Source organism: Chelonia mydas, chromosome 13, assembly GCF_015237465.2.
Source record: "Chelonia mydas isolate rCheMyd1 chromosome 13, rCheMyd1.pri.v2, whole genome shotgun sequence".
NCBI classification, from domain to species: Eukaryota; Metazoa; Chordata; order Testudines; family Cheloniidae; genus Chelonia; species Chelonia mydas.
In genome coordinates this window covers 26,188,922-26,207,937 of record NC_051253.2, presented here as the reverse complement: position 1 = coordinate 26,207,937, position 19,016 = coordinate 26,188,922, and the positions used below count along the sequence as shown (strand labels likewise).

The 19,016-nt window shown below is 42.7% G+C and overlaps 1 protein-coding gene across 5 annotated transcripts in view; it reads left to right on the top strand.

The window, feature by feature from the left end:
• ITCH (itchy E3 ubiquitin protein ligase) overlaps positions 1-19,016 on the top strand; it is a 121,080-nt gene that overhangs the window by 27,430 nt on the left and 74,634 nt on the right. For all 5 annotated transcript variants that reach the window (XM_043526581.1, XM_027819545.3, XM_027819546.3 and 2 more), the window contains 2 exons: positions 1,860-1,950; positions 17,282-17,423. In XM_043526581.1, coding sequence (XP_043382516.1) covers positions 1,860-1,950; positions 17,282-17,423 — 233 coding nt within the window. The remainder of the gene's footprint in view (positions 1-1,859; positions 1,951-17,281; positions 17,424-19,016) is intronic.

The window sequence follows — 19,016 nt, the reverse complement described above, 5'->3', positions numbered from 1 at the left end:
GTGAAAATGAGGTCACATATTTTGAGGTCTTTTAATACTGAGTATTTTACAAGCATCTAAATTAAAATTTGCCATGAGAGAGATTTTAGGATTAAATTTTTATGCTTTATGTACTTACTGTCTGTGAATTCAAACATCAGGTAATTATCACATTTAGTAGAGATGCATTATGTGCATGGAAAATAGCAGCTTCACTCTTTAGTGCAAATACTTCCAAGCTGTCTGGTATGTCTGCTTTGGTCTAGACTTTTTGGTCTACTGCTTGCTTAAAGTATAAAAGATCCTTAGGTTTTTAATTTTGCTAGACTTAATCGTTGTTCTGATATGAATGGAGCTGCTCTATAAATGTCGATTAAATGTCTTATCCATTTTAATCAGCCTTCTTTTAAAATATTTACATTGAAAGAACACTCACACTGTACAAGATTATTAGAAAGTTTGATTCATAACTAGTAAAAACAAATATTAATTGCATTAATGGCAGGATATAGTACTGTGACATACAGCGTTGTTGTAGCCGTGTCAGTGCCAGGATATTAGAAAATATGGACCAACAGAAGTTAGTCGAATAAAAGATATTACCTCACCCACCTTGCCTCTCTGATACTGTAACAGTCAATAATACATTAATATTTCTGCTTTGCCATACTTTTCACTTCACACTATAACTTTCAAGCAAGGAAGTTCATGTCGTTTTTATATATTTAGTCTCCTCCTTATCCATATTCTACACTGCACAATATATAATCTAAAATGTTTATTGAATAGACATGTTCATGTGTAATTGAGCCTGCTTGGAGTGTCCTGAAAGTGAACAAACCTGGAACCTTTTGCACTAAGTGCATAAGCATCCACTGCTAAAGGTTTACATCTCTTCGCTGGAAGCTGTGGTAGACTCATTAACATTGTGTATGGCCTAGCCAGTAGAGAAGGGACAGATACCTACTTACCTCCTTGTCCCTTCACGTTGAACAGTGCGCTTTAAAATCTGTGGGAGACTAGCATAACCGGACATTTCCTTCACATCTTCCACTTTTTATTAAATAAGCACCACACATTTATCACTTAGATCTCTTGGCATATCAGAGCCACTGATCTGATGCATTGTTTTTTTCAGGACAGGTACTTTGCCTTTGAATCAGTGGTGTAAGGAGACTCTCTCTCCACTCCAGAGTGTGCTGGGAGTAGACAGAGGAGAGCCCAAAGGTTGAAAGAGCAAGGGAAAACTGTGCTGGAGTTGTGATCTAAATAAAGGGCATCTCCACAGCATGAGAGGAAACTGCTTTGTTTGCTCTTTGAATAGTGCTTTGTAGAGCCAGGAGCCACAGCTGTAGATTGGACCCGATTTAGTACAAACAAAATATTTGTCTTCCACTGAATTTTTATTTGTAAGTTACATTACATTTACAAGATAAATAGCAAGAATAATCTTCTTTTGGGAGTGCAGAGGAAGGGGAGGAGCAGCCATTCTGTCTCTTAATGCTCTTAAAGTGTTTGCCATTGAACTTGACTGTTCAGGATTTCTGGCATCAAGAGGGTGGAGATTTCCATACATTAGATGGGTGGCAACCCTTCTGAGGATTATGAGAACCTTCTTTTTGGGAGTGGGGAAGTAGAGAGGGATGACCACACGAAACAGGAATGATGACAGCCAGGTGTGATGGTGTAGCCCTGGGTGACTAGCTAATAAATAGAGTTGATCTTATACCCAGGCAAAATGAAAACATAGTTTCCATCGCAAGGAAAGCAAATGTCCTGTGTTTATGCTCAATATATTGTATATGCATGCCAAAAAATAGAGAATTTGATTTCAGACTCTACTATTGAGTTTTAAATGACTTCTCTGCTTCCTCATTCAGAGTCAAGGCCCAGCTCATATTATGGCTGGCAGTGGGCCAAGATCAGGAACTGTCAGTGGATTTGCCATGAAATCACAGCTTCAGATTACTGGTAAGTCTTTTAAAAGATTAAATGTTTTCTCCCGATTCCTGGGGGGGGGGAGGTGGATAACAAACAAAAAGGTTGTGTACATGGTTAAGTAATAAGATGCTACTGGCGGTATGTTGTGTTTTGGATGTGAAGAGGACAAGACATTCAACTTTGTTCTGCAATGAAACCAGTAGTGTTGCTGTAATTCCCTGACAGAAATGCCATCTTATTATTTACATCTTTTTGTTAGATGTATCTTTTTCTTCCTAAAGTCTAGTTGATAACATGATAAAAACTAGATGGGAAATTTCTTTATTTTTCTCATATTCCTCCATACACTTATATTTAAAGGGAAATTGTCAGGTTAAGAATTGTATGCATAAAACATTTTCCTTACTGATAACACTTTAAAAATTGAAAAATGATTAAATCTTAATATTTTTATTGCCTTTTATAATATACTCTGTACATTTCAGGTTGGGTAAATTTAAACTGCTCTCTTTTTAATCATGTTCTCTTGTTGATTCTCATGCAGTAGTATGTTACAGCTGTTGGGCTGCAAGTACTATAGGGGAATATTTAAATACAAGGTTTCACATTTAAATTTGGGAATAATACTCTGTTTAAGTACTTGTGAGGCAGGTTGGTTAAAGAGCTCACACAGTGGATTTGTATGTCTCGCTCTCATACACAATGCCTCCCCAGCAGTGCGGCAATTGATAACTTGCCAATTCAGCTTCATTGCTCTAGTGCGTCTGACAATATTAGTGAAATGTCATAACATCTTCTGCATACTCATGGATGCAGAAGACCTTGCCAGTGGAATTGGTGTGGATTCTCTGCAGAGTAGAGTGAGATGTAGAACCTTTTCTTTGAGTGTGCACCTCTGTGTGTGCCTGCGAGGCGCTCTGTACAACATGTTCAATGGGGATTTGGAACAGAGACACTGGTGAATCGACCACTGCACACATTCACTGGCAGTCCTCCCATAGAGATGCTACAGGCCCGGAGGTTACTCCAGCCATGAAACTGGAGGAGTATCCATGGAGCAGCAGCTGCACCTCTGTAACCTATGGAGGAGGATTCCTCTCCACCACCACCCACCTTTTCCCAGAGAGATACAATCCAACTGCTTCATATGGGGTTATGTGCAGAAACTACACAGACTTGAGTTTGGGGAGGATGGAAGGAATAGATTGAAAAAGGCACACAGAAATAACAAGGAGAGTGACAAAAGAAGGGATAACAGCAGCCAGAGGCAATGCATGTTAGATTGGGACTAATTTTGGCCCCTTACTGGGTGAGTCAACAGGAACTGGAAGGAGCACTTCGCCCTCTGCAAGCTGACTTGAAAAAGCAATGATGACAAACTTCAGAGAGCGCTACATTCCCTCTTCCATCTGGCTAAGGAGATCACTGTAAGACCATGGCAAATGTTTTTTGGAAGGGAGTAAAATGTTATGGCAAAAAAATTGAGCATCCACTCTCCAACCAGAAAGGGCGGCAGGTTAATTTAAAAAAAAAAAAAGGGATGAAGACTGTAGTGAGGGATGAAACAAACTGGGATATTTTACATACAAAAAAAGTTATCAGAACATTAAGGTTTTGAAGTCAAATACTCAAAAGTTAGGAAATGCCAGAAATAATTTTTTTTCCAGTGCAACCTTAATTCAGACCTCTTCTGAATATGCTTTGTGATAAACTTAAATTGCATGATTGCATGCTATTTTTCCCCCACATTCCACATCCTCTACTCATTCTCAGATCACACTCCTTCCTGAGACTGTTGTATGAAGACCCCTGCTTCATTTGTTGCAGAAGTTGAAAGATGTGTTATGAATGAGGCAGGGGACTGCAGGAAGAAAAACGGATGGTCTCATGGTTAAGGCAGTTGAACGCCAACCGGAAGAACTGTAATTTATCCTTTTCCTCTTCTGCAAAGCTCCTATTTGGTATTGGCAAGTCACGTAAACCAATTTTTTTGTAGGTGGCCACTGTGTTCCTCATTGTCTGGATACCCAACTTGGTTTACAAAAGTATTTGGTTTACCAGATGTGGTCACCCCATATCTTGGTTTACCAGAAATGGTTGCCACATCTCAAAAAAGATATATTGGAATTGGAAAAGGTTCAGAAAAGGGCAACAAAAATCGTTAGGGGTATGAAAGGGCTTCTGTATGAGGAGAGATTAGTAAGACTGGCACTTTTTAGCTTGGAAAGAGACCGCTAAGGGGAGATATGATTTGAAGTCTATAAAATCATGACTGGTGTAGAGAAAGTAGATAAGGAAGTGTTTACTACTTCTCATAACACAAGAACTAGGGGTCACCAAATGAAATTAATAGGCAGCAGGTTTAAAACAAATGAAAGGAAGTATTTTTTCACACAACGTACAGTCAACCTGTGGAACTCCTTGCCAGAGGAAGTTGTGAAGGCCAAGACCATAACAGGGTTCAAAAAAGAACTAGATAAATTCATGGAGGAAATCAATAGCTATTAGCTAGGGTGAGTAGGAACGGTGTCCCTAGCCTGTTTGCCAGAAGCTAGGAATGAACGACAGGGGATGGATCACTTGATGATTACCTGTTCTGTTCATTCCCTCTGGGGCACCTGGCACTGGCCACTGTTGGAAGATAGGATACTAGGCTAGATGGACCTTTGGTCTGACCCAGTAGAGACATTCTTATGTTATTCTAACGCCTATGGCTATAGAAGCCCTCTACACCAACATTCCACACAAAGTTGGACTACAAGCCGTCAGGAACAGTATCCCCGATAATGTCACAGCAGACCTGGTGGCTGAACTTTGTGACTTTGTCCTTACCCATAACTATTTCACATTTGGGGACAATGTATACCTTCAAATCAGCGGCACTGCTATGGGTACCCGCATGGCCCCACAGTATGCCAACATTTTTATGGCTGACTTAGAACAACGCTTCCTCAGCTCTCATCCCCTAATGCCCCTACTCTACTTGCACTACATTGACGACATCTTCATCATCTGGACTCATGGAAAAGAAGCCCTTGAGGAATTCCACCATGATTTCAACAATTTCCATCCCACCATCAACCTCAGCCTGGACCAGTCCACACAAGAGATCCACTTCCTGGACACTACGGTGCTAATAAGCCATGGTCACATAAACACCACCCTATACCGGAAACCTACTGACCACTGTATTTACCTACATGCCTCCAGCTTTCATCCAGACCACACCACACGATCCATTGTCTACAGCCAAGTTCTACGATACAACCACATTTGCTCCAATCCCTCAGACAGAGACAAACACCTACAAGATCTCTATCGAGCATTCTTACAACTACAATACCCACCTGCTGAAGTGAAGAAACAGATTGACAGAGCCAGAAGAGTACCCAGAAGTCACCTCCTCCAGGACAGGCCCAACAAAGAAAATAACAGAACGCCACTAGCCATCACCTTCAGCCCCCAACTAAAACCTCTCCAGCGCATCATCAAGGATCTACAACCTATCCTGAAGGACGACCCATCACCCTCACAGATCTTGGAAGACAGGCCAGTCCTTGCTTACAGACAGCCCCCCAACCTGAAGCAAATACTCACCAGCAACCACACAACAGAACCACTAACCCAGGAACCTATCCTTGCAACAAAGCCCATTGCCAACTGTGCCCACATTTCTATTCAGGGGACACCATCATAGGGCCTAATCACATCAGCCACACTATCAGAGGCTCGTTCACCTGCACATCTACCAATGTGATATATACCATCATGTGCCAGCAGTGCCCCTCTGCCATGTACATTGGTCAAACTGGACAGTCTCTACGTAAAAGAATAAATGGACACAAATCAGACGTCAAGAACTGTAACATTCAAAAACCAGTCGGAGAACACTTCAGTCTCTCTGGTCACTCAATTACAGACGTAAAAGTCGCAATATTACAACAAAAAAACTTCAAAAATAAACTCCAACGAGAGACTGCTGAATTGGAATTAATTTAGGCTTGAGTAAAGACTGGGAGTGGATGTGTCATTACACAAAGTAAAACTATTTCCCCATGTTTATTTTTCCCCCCCTACTGTTCCTCACACGTTCTTGTCAACTGCTGGAAATGGCCCATCTTGATTATCACTACAAAAGGTTTTTTTTCTCTCCTGATGGTAATAGCTCACCTTAAGTGATCACTCTTGTTACAGTGTGTATGGTAACACCCATTGTTTCATGTTCTCTGTGTATATAAAATTGTCCTACTGTATTTTCCACCGCATGCATCCGATGAAGTGGGCTGTAGACCACGAAAGTTTATGCTCAAATAAATTTGTTAGTCTCTAAGGTGCCACAAGTACTTCTGTTCTTTTTGCGGATACAGACTAACACAGCTGCTACTCTGAAACCTGTCATTATGTTCTTATGTATTCAGCACTTACAAAAGAGGCTGAGGTCAGTGGGCACTGTGCTCTGAACTTAAAGTGCTATAAGATGCTAATTACTCTGAAAAATCAGGCTCCAGGCATCTACAATTGCGCATACAAAATTCATGGACACATTTGATAATTTTAGCTGTAAGGAACTGAAACACAGCTATTATCTGTCAGTTGAGGATAATACCATCATCCTCTACCACATGGGGGTGTTGTAAAGATAAGTTTATTAATTCTTGTGAAATACTAAGATGTTACTGTGATGCGTGCCATGAAAACCCATGATGAAATTCATAATTCTGTTTTCAGTGCAACGTTTGAATGCTATGTTGTAAATAAGGCTGCGGAAAAAATAGCATGTGATCGTGTCATTAAAGACTGTATGCGTACAATCCAATTAAGAGCTGAATTAAGTGGGAGGGAAGTGTGTGCAGTGGAGTGCTTTCTTATGGATTTTTTTTATAGTAAACATTTCGCGATGTGTAACTAGATACCTTTTAGAGAAGGCAAGGTCAAAGAAATGCACCTGGCTCTTAGAGCAGAATGTGGTGAGGTTTGTTATGGCCCTTAGTTCCTGTGTGGGAGTTCACTCCACATTCTTGGACCAGCCCCAGAAAGCTCTGTCTTCTGAACAGGCGAGCCTTACCCTTATTGTAGAATGTCTTGTTGTGCTGGAGGAGTGAAATTGTTGACAGCTGTCTTCATGCAGAGAACTTCTGTGATCTTTTGGATATCCTGGGCTATTGAGAGAAGATAAGGACTGAGACCTTGAACTCGATTTGATATCCTGAGGGAAACTAGTGTAGAGAGCAGAGGACAGGTTTGCTAGGTTTGTGGTCGCTTGTGTTGCTGAGATGTGTTGCAGTGTTCTGTATTAGGAGTTTCTTAAGTGCTGAAGATCAGGCTCAGCCTTATTGTATTGCTGTATTCCAGCCAAGAAGTGACAATGATCTGAGATCAGGCTGAGGTCAAACCATCATTTGCCAGGATGGGATGCCCCTCGCTAATCAGATATGATAGCAGCATTCATGAGTAATGCTTTCTATATGAAAGTTTTGTATCAGGGAGGAATCCAAGAGCATTCCTAACGGGTGGATTGAATTGACTAATTGTGGGCGTGTACTTTCAACCAAAGGAGACTGCACTGTAGCTGCAACTCTTCAAAATGCTTTCCTCTGCCACCCAGTACCACTTCTCCAATTGCTAGGTTCAGCGTTAATCAGCTGTTCTTCATCAACAAGCTGATCTCATCCAAGAATTTGGCCATCTTGTAGTATAGTCGTATGTAGTTCAGGATAGGTAGAGCTGTGTGTCATTGCATATTGATGACTGCCTGTAGCTGTTGAATAGGACCAGAGAGAGAATTGATCCTTGTGTAGAACTCCATAGTAGAGGGGTCTGCTAGTGAAGAGGCAGTTTCCCATTATTACTCATTGGGTGTATCCCTCCATGAGGGATTTGACCCATTTTAGCATATTACCTTGTATGGTTGAGAGTGTCAAATGCTGCTGAGAGGCTCAGGAGGATGAGAACAAATATCTGCCTTCTAGCCACTGACATCAGGAGATCATCCATCAAGTGCCACTAAAGCAGTTTCAGTTCCTTGTCCAGGCCTGAATCCAGATTGTTAGGTCGAGGATATTGGCTTCAATTAGATGATCTTGAAGTTGGCCTTTGATTACCTTCTCAATGAGCTTGCTCAGGAATGGAACATTTGACACTGGGCAATAGTTGGCTATAATTGATGTATCCAGGTAGGTTTCTTCATTTTGCTTCCATGCCTCAAGGAAGAAGGAAAGATTTCTTCTCTGAATCAATGCTCTAGTTGTGCCAGAATGCCCCAGAACACCATTCCAGCACCTTTTTAGGAGCTGGAATTGTGTTCCAATTAGGGCTGTCGATTAATTGCAGAAAACGCACGCGATAACTCAAAAAAATTAATCGTGATTTAAAAAATTAATCACGATTAATCAGTTTTAATTGTACTGTTAAACAATAGAATACCAATTAAAATTTATTAAGTATTTTGGATGGTTTTCTACATTTTCAAATCTATTGATTTCAGTTACAACCCAGTGTACAAAGTAGACAATGCTCACTTTATTTTTTATTACAAATATTTGCACTGTAAAAATGGCAAACAAAAGAAATAGTATTTTTCAATTCACCTCATACAAGTACTGTAGTGTAATCTCTTCATCGTGAAAGTGCAACTTACAAATGTAGTTGTTGTTGTTACATAACTGCACTCAAAACCAAAACAATGTAAAACTTTAGAGCCTACAAGTCCACTCAGTCCTACTTCTTGTTCAGCCAATCGCTAAGACAAACAAGTTTGTTTACATTTGCAGGACATAATGCTGCCCGCTTCTTGTTTACAATATCACCTGAAAGTGAGAACAGGCGTTCGCATGGCACTGTTGTAGCTAGCATTACAAGGTCTTTATATGCCAGATATGCTAAACATTCATATGCCCCTTCATGCTTTAGCCACCATTCCAGAGGACATGCTGATGATGCTCATTAAAAAAAAAAAATACATTAATTGAATTTGTGACTAAACTCCTTGGGGGAGAATTGTATGTCTCCTAGTCTGTTTTACCTGCATTCTGCCATATATTTCATGTTATAGCAATCTCAAATGATGAGCTAGCACATGTTGTTCGTTTTAAGAACACTTTCACTGCAGATTTGACAAAACGCAAAGAAGGTACCAATGTGAGATTTCTAAAGATAGCTACTTCAGTTTACCCAAGGTTTAAAAATCCGAAGTGCCTTCCAAAATCTGAGCAGGACGAGATGTAGAGCATTCTTTCACAAGTCTTAAAGGAGCAACTCTCTGATGCAGAAACTATAGAACCCAACCACCAAAAAAGAGAATCAACCTTCTGCTGGTGGCATCTGATTGACTCAGATAATGAAAATGAACATGCGTCAGTCCGCAATGCTTTGGATGGTTATCGAGCAGAACCAGTTATCAGCATGAACGCCTGTCCTCTGGAATGGTGGTTGAAGCACGAAGGGACATATGAATCTTTAGTGCATTTGGCACATAAATGTCTAGCGACGCCAGCTATGGCAGTGCCATGCAAATGCCTGTTCTTGCTTTCAGGTGGTGTTGTAAACAAGAAGCGGGCAGCATTATGTCCTGCAAATGTAAACAGACTTGTTCGTCTGAGTAATTGGCTGAACAAAAAGGAGGACTGAGTGGACTTGTAGGCTCTAAAGTTTTACATTGTTTTATTTTTGAATGCAGTTAGTTTTTGTATGTAATTCTACATTTGTAAGTTCAGCTTTAATGATAGAGATTGCACTACTGTACTAGTATTAGGTGAATTGAAATACTATTTCTTTTGTTTTTTACAGTGAAAACATTTGTAATAAAAAATAAATAAAAGTGAGCACTGCACACTTTGTGTATTCTGTGTTGTAATTGAAATCAATATATTTGAAAATGTAGAAAACATCCAAAACTATTTAAATAAATGGTATCCTATTATTGTTTAACAGTGCGATTAATTTTTTTAATCGCTTGACAGCCCTAGTTCCAATATTTCTGCTGGTCTTAGGCCAGGTGTTTCCTTTTTCTCCCCAGCTGCAGAGCATCATCAGAGCTGGCAGGTGTCTGTGCCAGGCTCAGGTGGCAGTGGGTCAGCATGGAGGGAGGCAGGAATGCTACAGCTGGGACCAAGTTATGGGGGCTGGAAGCCCAGGGCAGAGCTGGAGCCAGGCTATGTCAGGAGCAGGGTAGTGGGGCTGCCTGGACAGCGGAGCCTCCCATGGGGAGCAGGCGCCAGGGACAGGATGGGTTCTGTGCGGAGTCACCTCCTTTTCCCCTAGGCCTCTCCCAGCTCATCTGCTGCCCCTGCCTTTCTCCCAGCTCCCCTGTGCTCCTTCCCGGGTCCTCCCACTGCCCTGTGTTCCAGCACTTCTTTTTGTAGGAAGCCAGCACTGTCCTGAATGAGGTATTGGCTATTTTGCTCATGAGTGACACCAGTTGCTCATGACTCTTTCACAAGCCATAAAGAGCATGCATCAGATTCAGAGGTTTTGGGTTCAGACTCTTTTTTTAAGGTATACAGAACTTCATGAGTGAATATATTGAACTCTGAGAATGTAGGCTTGGTGGAAGCAGGTGGGGCAAATCCAGGTTGTATTGAAAGCATTCCTGAATGTGCATGGTCTTTTCAGCAAACAGGATGTTAGTTCTTCCCAGCACTTGGTGCTCAGTTCCAGTACAGACTGTAGACAGTCAGGGTTGATGAAGTAATTTACTTTGGGGCAGGATTACCAGTGGAGGCTGAAAGAAAGATTCTCTTGGCCTGTAGTACCACCTCTGGATAGGCTTAGAGGAATTAATTGTGTTTCATCCAGTTGTATCAGCTTTTATTTTCTGCCATTGATTGTTGAGTTTCCATCCCTCTCTCTTCATGTGGCACAGGGTGTTGGAAAACTGAGATCACCTGTGGGGCCAAAAGGGAGGAAGGGGCCATCTAGGGACCACGTATTGATGGTCGAGGTTAACATATGATGATGATTCACCAGATCCTTGACTGCTTGTCCTGTGAGTGAAGTGCTGTTGTCTTTTAGCATGCTTTAGAATTTGGTGGAGAGCATGTGGTTTTTTGGTTGAATCAAGATCCTGGGTCTGTCTTGTTACCTGGGAGTTGGAAGAACTCTGACTACCGTGTTAATGAGGTGAAGGCCTGTCCAAGACTGACTGGCTTATGGTGTCCTTGATATTGATTTATTTTAACTCATTTTTGAATGCTTGACTTTGCAACCTTTAATGTACATCTGACAGTTCTTGTATGTAATTTCCTAACTTTAAAAAACAAACAAACGCGCACACACACACGCCCCATGAATCTTTTAGAGCAACAGAATAGACCTCTGTCACTTGAGCTAACTAACTGGGGCTGTTATAGAAAGCTGTTATCTTCTAAGTGGATTCTGCCACGAGAGGAGGATGAAATACACACTTTGTCCGTGGGTTTCATAACTATTTGATAGAAGGCAAAGGAACTTTGAGACTCAAAAATCCTGAGTTAAGTTTCAGGCTCTAAAGGGAAATGTGCTCTCTAAACCCTCCTACCTCTTTGTTCTCCTCTCCCCTAAGCCTGCCCTCACTTCCAGCCCCTGGCCTCTGCTCCTGTCCCTGTCCCCCTGCCTTTGGATCCCCTCATATGTGCATTAGTCAGGCAGCTTTCTCATTCTCCTCACTTCTGGGCACCAGCAGGGGGAGCTTTGAGAGCAAAGGAGAGATAATCTACCTGCCCTTAGTTCTGATGGCCAGCACCATCTAGACCCCTGGTAGCTTGGAGGGGCAAGTGCATGGAAGTCCTGCTCAGCCTCTGCTGCCCTAGGATGGCACATGCTCAGTGACTCTGGAGTGCACACATGCTCATCCCCACAGTCAGTAGGTAGGAGCTATGTTGGTTTGAGATACGATCACTGCATATGGAATCTTTGGATAATTTAGCTACCAAACAAGCTTCTACTGAGCATGTGGGAACTGCTCTTTTCAGGACTTACAACAGGGCCAATTTGGGTGGATTTTCACAGGGACAAGGAAAGCATATCCCTGACAACAATGTGACCCTTCTGTCAAATTCCAAGTCCATGCTCCAAAGCGTGGTAGAGCAGTGGTAGAGCTCAATCAACAGTTGTCAGATATTTAACATGAACAAAACACATTTTCTCCTATCTTTGTGCTTAGAAACAGCAGAACCATGGTTCAGCCTAACAACTATTGTCCCCACATGAAATCAGATGACTGGTGTGCTGACTTTGACCTTCAGGATGCTTATTTCCACATAATAATTTTCCCGAGCCACAGGATGTCTCTCCAGTTTGTTGTAGTGGATCGGCACTGTCAGTAAAATGTGCATCCTTTTTTGTCTGTTTTCCACTCCCAGGGTTTTTACCAAATGCATGATTGTGGTGACAGCTTACTCAGGAAGAGGGGAGTTCATCTTCCCATATCTGGATGATTGGTTACTGAGGGACAAGTCCAGAGAAGTCCTCTCTCATGTTCAGTTCATGTTACGCTTACTGAGTCACCTAGGTCTTATCCCAAATAGTGGGAAGTCAGCACTGGTTCCAACTCAAATAATCAAGTTCATTGGTACCCTGCTAGATGCTACAAGTTCAAAAGTGTTTTTGCTGACAGACCAGTTCCACATGATTTGCCAGCTATGCCTAACTGTAGTCTCAACCCTCAACTACAGCCCAAGTATGCCTGAGGTTGCTAGGCCATATGGTTGCATGCACACACATAGTCCAATATGCCAGATTGCACCTTCGTCCTCTTCAACTGTGGCTGAAGTGGGTCTGTCATCCTAGCTATCATCCATTGGACAAACTGATCCAACTTCATGCGCCAATTCTGGACTCCTTTTGGTGGACAGCTCAGGGCAATGTGTCCCAGGGTATTCCCTTAACTCAGTTCCCACTGACCAGGACTGTTGTCACTGATGTCTCTTTAATAGGTTGGGGAGCGCATATGGGGTTGCTGAAAGTTCAAGGCCTGTGGTCATAACAGGAAGCTTCTCTGCATATCAGTGTCCTGGAGATTCATGACATCTACAGTGCCTTTTAGGGCTTTTGAGGTCACATCTGGGACTCGGTGGTGCACAAACTTACCGACAATACCACTGTGATGTATTATGTGAACAAATAGGGGAGCACACTCCAACATGCTGTGTCAGAGGTGATAGGGCTCTGGGATTTTTGCATCGGAGAAAACGCCCTGTGGTGGATTATTTACGGGTTCCAGAATCACTTGGTATGTCACCTCAGTAAAAACTTGTCCCTGAATCACAAGCGGTCTCTGAAGTCCTGCAGTCCATCTTTACAGTTTGGTGCATCCTAAAGATTGATCTCTTCTTCATCTCAAGAGACATCAAAAAATGCATCTGTTTTGCTCTTGAGGGGATCTCAGTCTGGGCTCCCTAATGGATGCTTTTCACCGGCGCTGGGAAATGGCACACCGTATGCTCTTCCTCCAGTTCCAGTCATCCCGCAATCATTCTCAAGATGAAATTGGATTGTGCCAAGTTGATTCCCATTGCTCCAGTGTGGCTGAGACAATGTTAACAAGGAGTCCAGTGGCACCTTAAAGACTGACAGATTTATTTGGGCAAAGTCTTTAAGGTGCCACCAGACTCCTCGTTGTTTTTGTGGATACAGACTAACACGGCTACTCCTCTGATACTTGAGACAATGTTGGTTCTTTGACCTCTTCACATTATCAGTTCAGCCTCCCATATCTCTTCCTCTTCACCCCAACCTCCTGACTCCACATCAGTCAGATTTTGCATCCAGCGTTCAGCTCCCTGCATCTCACAGCATAGATGCTGCATGGTTAGATGAGATGGAGGAACGATGTTTGGAGGTGGTCCGGCAAATCTTGCTTAGTAGTAGGAAGCCCTGCGCTAGAGTGGTCTATTTGGCCAAGTGGAAGTGGTTGTCAGTGTGATTTGTTAGCTTGGTGAGTTCAACCAAAGATGGCTTGTATCCAGGACATCTTGGATTACCTCTGACACCTTCAGTCTTCTGGTCTTGCACTTAGTTCATCGACAGTGCACCTGGAAGTGACTTTGGAATTTGATTCACCCATCCATGGGAAGTCAGTGTGTTCGAATTGCAGGGTGGTGAGGGTCTTGAAAGGGAAATGCTTGTCTCCACCTGTTGATTAAATAACTGGTTCCTTTGTGGGACCTTAATACTGCTTTAGTAGTTTTTATGGGACCTCTGTTCGAGTCTCTGACAACTTCTTCTTTCTCCCTTCTGTGTCAGAAAACTGTTTCCCTTGTAGCAATAACATCTGCAAAGAGAGAGAGAATTGCTGGCAGAGCCTCTTTTACGCGCAGTTTTCCAGAGACAAAGTAACCCTGCGGCTGCACCCTAAGTTTTTATCTAAAGTGGTTTCTTGGTTTCACTTGAATCGAGTTATTTATCTACCAGGGTTCTTTCCTAAGACGCATTCAACCCCAGATGAGTAGCATTGTCACACATTGGCTGTCAGGTGATGCTTGGCTTTTTACCTGAATAGAATCTTTCTGTTCTTCTTCTCGTCCATTTGCTTCATATGTGGACCGAATGAAGGGGCAAGTAGCCTCTTCACAGACAACCTCCAGGTGCATAACTTCCTATATCATGACAGCTTACGAAGTATCTCAGACTCTGCCTCCTCAAGGGTGTGAGCTCATGCCACAAAGGCCCAAGCAACGTCGATGCCATTTCTAAGGGCTAGTCTACAGTGGAAGTGCTAGAGTTGTGCTGCTGTAGCGCGTCTGGTGAGGCCGACGGGAGAGAGCTCTCCCGTCGGCATAATAACTCCACCTCTGCGAGAGGTGGTAGCTCTGGAGGCGAGAAAAGCTCTCCTGCTGACATAGCGCTCTCCAAGCCAGCCCTTAAGGCAGTGTAACTTTTATGTCATTTAGGGGCATTGATTATTCACACCCCTGAGCAACGTAAGTTATAACAAAGTAAGAGCTAGTGTATACCAAGCCTTAGTGTTGTTCCTATACTGGACATTTGTAGGGCTGCCACTTGGTCCTGCGCACCTAGGTTTACAAACCATTTTGCCACTACTGCTGCATCCAGATCAGATGCAAATTTTGGGAAGGCAGTCCTGTAGTCCTTTTTTAAATAGACTCCAAGCCCCACTTCCTGTGAGTACTGATTGTGAGTCACCTACATGGAATACATGGCTGCATCTACTCAGAGGTAAAAAAACAGTTCCATACTTGTTTTGTAATGGTTATTCTTCAAGATGTGACATAGACATGTTATTTCACAACCCATCCTCCATCCTGTCTGCATCAGAGACTGTACTCTTGAAATTCAGTGTGAAAGAACTGATGGGGTTGTAGTAGGAAGAGGGCCTAGGGTAGCACACAGAGGGAACACATGCCGCCAAACATCCGACTACACGGGGTTGGGGTGGCGTGATCCTTACAAAACCAGGGTAGGGGCTAGGGCCACAGGGTGTAAGGCGCACCCCTACTGGTGCTGCCAGGCAAAGTTCTCCAGCTTTGGTGTGCTGGGTGCTCTCACTCTTACATGGAATACACATCTGCATTTGTCACAACCAGAACATGGACAGTCTGACTTAGTGGTCAGAGTGGGAGTCTGGCTGGGTCAGATACCAGGAGATCAGAGTCCGAAACAGGCCAGAGGGCAAACCAAGAGTCAATTGTCAGGAGGCAGGCAGGGTCAGGTTACCAGGAGATCAGAAGCAGAAGACAAACTTGAGAGCAGAACCACAGATTGATAACCAGAGTTAGGCCAACTCAGGATATCAGGAAGTCAAGCCAGGGGACCAGGAGCAGGAAGTAGAAGGAGCACAGTCCAGAGCAAGGTGGATTCCAGTTGCATGGACAGCTTCCTGTTCCGGGTTTAAATAGGAACTGTGGACCAATCAGGACTCCCAGCATTCTGCCAGTCAGCTTCCAGGATTGAGGTCCTCAATCTGAGTTCAGCTCCTATTTTGCCAACAGTTAGCACATTTCTGTGTGGCAGGTTGGAAGCTGCTGGCTCCAAAGAGCCCTGTGGACCAGGGTTCAAGACCCACGGTCCCTGATAGCATCACATCTTGAAGAACAACAGTTACAGTACAGCTAAGTAACTGTTTTTTATCTGAATGCCGTGGGGTGACATTAATTTCCTTTGAATAATCAAGGGTAAATATGGGTTGCTGTTGCCAGGATGCTACACAGCTACTAAATGTTGCAGAGTTTAAACACTTAAGGATGCTGATTATAAAGTTTCCTATATAGAAGATTTCACATGCCTTATGTGAAACTTTAAGGGACCCCTCTGATCTTTCGCTAACCAAGAGCTTCAGTCAATGAGCTTCACGTTCAAATAATGGAGGTCCCATTGTCACAGTAATAGACTAGAGGAAATTTAGATTTTCAGGTAATGAACTTGCAAATAACATGAATTCATCTGTTCCTGAGCACATACAGGTCTTCGAGTCAAATTGCCTCTAAAGAGATTGGCATTGTACACATATGCATATCTAATAATGTTATAAGGAAACTGACAAGCCAAAAAAAGTGTTTAATAATGTGTAAACACACTGGTAAAAGTTAGTGCAAATCTTGTTCTTTGTTCAAATCACCAAAAAACCTAACTATCTTTGGATGTGCATTTTAAATGCACTGGTGAAATCTCTACTGGAGTCGTCCTAGGCAATTTCATGTGTCATCTTATCCAGGCAGGGAAGGATGAACCAAGGCAGGCAGCTGCAGTATGAGGCAGGGTCTGAACATTGCAGCCTCTTTGAAGAGGGCAACATGCACCTCCCTAACTAGTATGACCTGGAGACACCAAACACGTTAGCTTCCTGGAGGTCAGCTGTAGCTGTAATTTTCTAGCCATGTTAGTGTGAGAAGACTTTCATGTACTCAGCTAGTGTTTGCAAAAAGAAAAGGAGTACTTGTGGCACCTTAAAGATTAACAAATTTATTTATCTCTAAGGTGCCACAAGTACTTCTTTTTTGTTTGCGGATACAGACTAACACGGCTGATGCTCTGAAACCTGTCATCATATCAGCTGGTGTTGGAGCACTGATCTTTCTGCTCTCAGAGCAGCTGAATTCTTCAAATCCAGTGTCTGCGTCAAATTCTTCTTTGATTTGAAATCACAGTACGCAAAAGTGTGATTTGTCATACTAGTGAATCTAGTTCAAGGTAAAGATAATTCTTGTGCAGTAGTCTTGTGGGGTTTATTTTATTTGAGCTGTATTACCTGTCAGTGTATTTTAGGTTATTACAGCCATAGCTACTTCCTATAGTAAGGAGAACAATGTTGTATGCATTTTGAAAACTAGCTGCATTCCTGTAAGAAACTAATTTGTTAAAAGTGCATTTTTAACAGTTAGCTTATTGAATAGAATAAAATATTCATTGTTTTCCCCTTTTTTAACAGTTATCTCAGCAAAATTAAAAGAAAATAAAAATAAATGGTTTGGACCTAGCCCTTATGTGGAAGTCTCAGTGGATGGACAGTCAAAGAAGACAGAAAAATGCAACAATACAAATAGTCCGAAGTGGAAGCAACATCTTACAGTGTAGGTTTGGAGCTGTTTTTGCTTTACAGATCAATATATGAAATGTAATTATTATTATGTTATAGGCAGTTAATGTAAAGAATCATTTCTAAACAGTGTGCTCTGCGTTGTAACAACACAATATGACAAAACCAGTATTTTTCATATTAAAGAAAAAGGTGGTACACTTCTACCCCGCTAGAACGTGGTCCTCGGGAGCCAAAAAATCTTACTGCGTTAAAGGTGAAACCACGTTACATCGAACTTGCTTTGGCCTTTAGCATTTCCGTTATTAACAGTCTCACTTCCCGCCCCGACTGACCCCTCAGAACCCCCAACCCATCCAACCCCCTCCCTGTCCCCTAACTGCCCCGCCCCCATCCACATTCCCGCCCCCTGACAGGCCCGCTGGGACTCCCACGCCCTATCCAATGCCCCCATCCCCTGACCGTCCTACCCCCAGAACCTCCGAACCATCCAACCCCCCATTCTCCCTGTCCCCTGACCACCCCCCAAGACCCTCTGCCCCTTATCCAATCCCTCGGCCCCAGGCCAGCACCCTTAACACGCTGCTCAGAGCAGCGTGTCAGAGCCAGAAGCGCTGATCCACCGGAGCACGCAGCCCCCCCCACGCTGCTTTACCACATTATATCCGAATTCATGTTTTATCAGGTCGCGTTATATCAGGGTAAAGGTGTACTGTAATACGGCTGCTATAGTATGGGCTGCTGAAGACCTGGGAGTTGATGCTTCCAGGAAGTTGGGCCCCCACAAGGCAGGCTGCCAAGGAACCAGGCAGGCAACTTTGTAGGAAACCAGTCAGGTTTCTTTCATAATTCTACTGGGTCCTGTCAAAATTTTGTCAAAATCAAACAGTCTTTGTGAAATGTTTAGATTTCAATGAATCGACAAATACTAATGAAAACCTTTTCATGTTCTCTGTGTGTGTGCGTGTGTATGTATATATATCTCTTATGTTCCATTCTATGCATCCGATGAAGTGGGCTGTAGCCCACGAAAGCTTATACTCAAATAAATTTGTTAGTCTCTAAGGTGCCACAAGTACTCTTGTTCTTTTTGCAGATACAGACTAACAAGGCTGCTACTCTGAAACCTGATGAAAAGGTGTTTTTCTGGTCCATTTTAGCTACTAGTTTGCTGTGGTAGCCACAAATTACCTTTTTTTTCCTTGGACGTTCTAAAACTAGTAGAAATGTATGCAGTTTAATTGTTCCTGTCGTTTTTTTCCATGATACCTTAGAGGAGAAAAGAGGCCAAAATAAGCTGATCGTCTTTTAATGTCACTTAACCCTTCCTCTAAAGATCTTCTGTTCTACCTGCTGTGCTGCTGTCATTTCAATAGAATGTGATCGGAATCAGTAAAACGTTAAGGCATGGCCACGTGAGCTGGAATTTATAGTAAGGTGTTCATAATGTTGTAAAGACCTATTAAAAAAAGCATGTCCCTTCCTCTAAGAAATTAGTCCACGTCAGACCAATAGCGCAGCAAAAATGACATCAAGTGGTGGTGGGCAGAAAGGACAACAAAAGACGATGTTAGACTGCAGAGAGTCTAAGGAAGTGAATACTGCTTTGCCGGGATAGCATACCTAT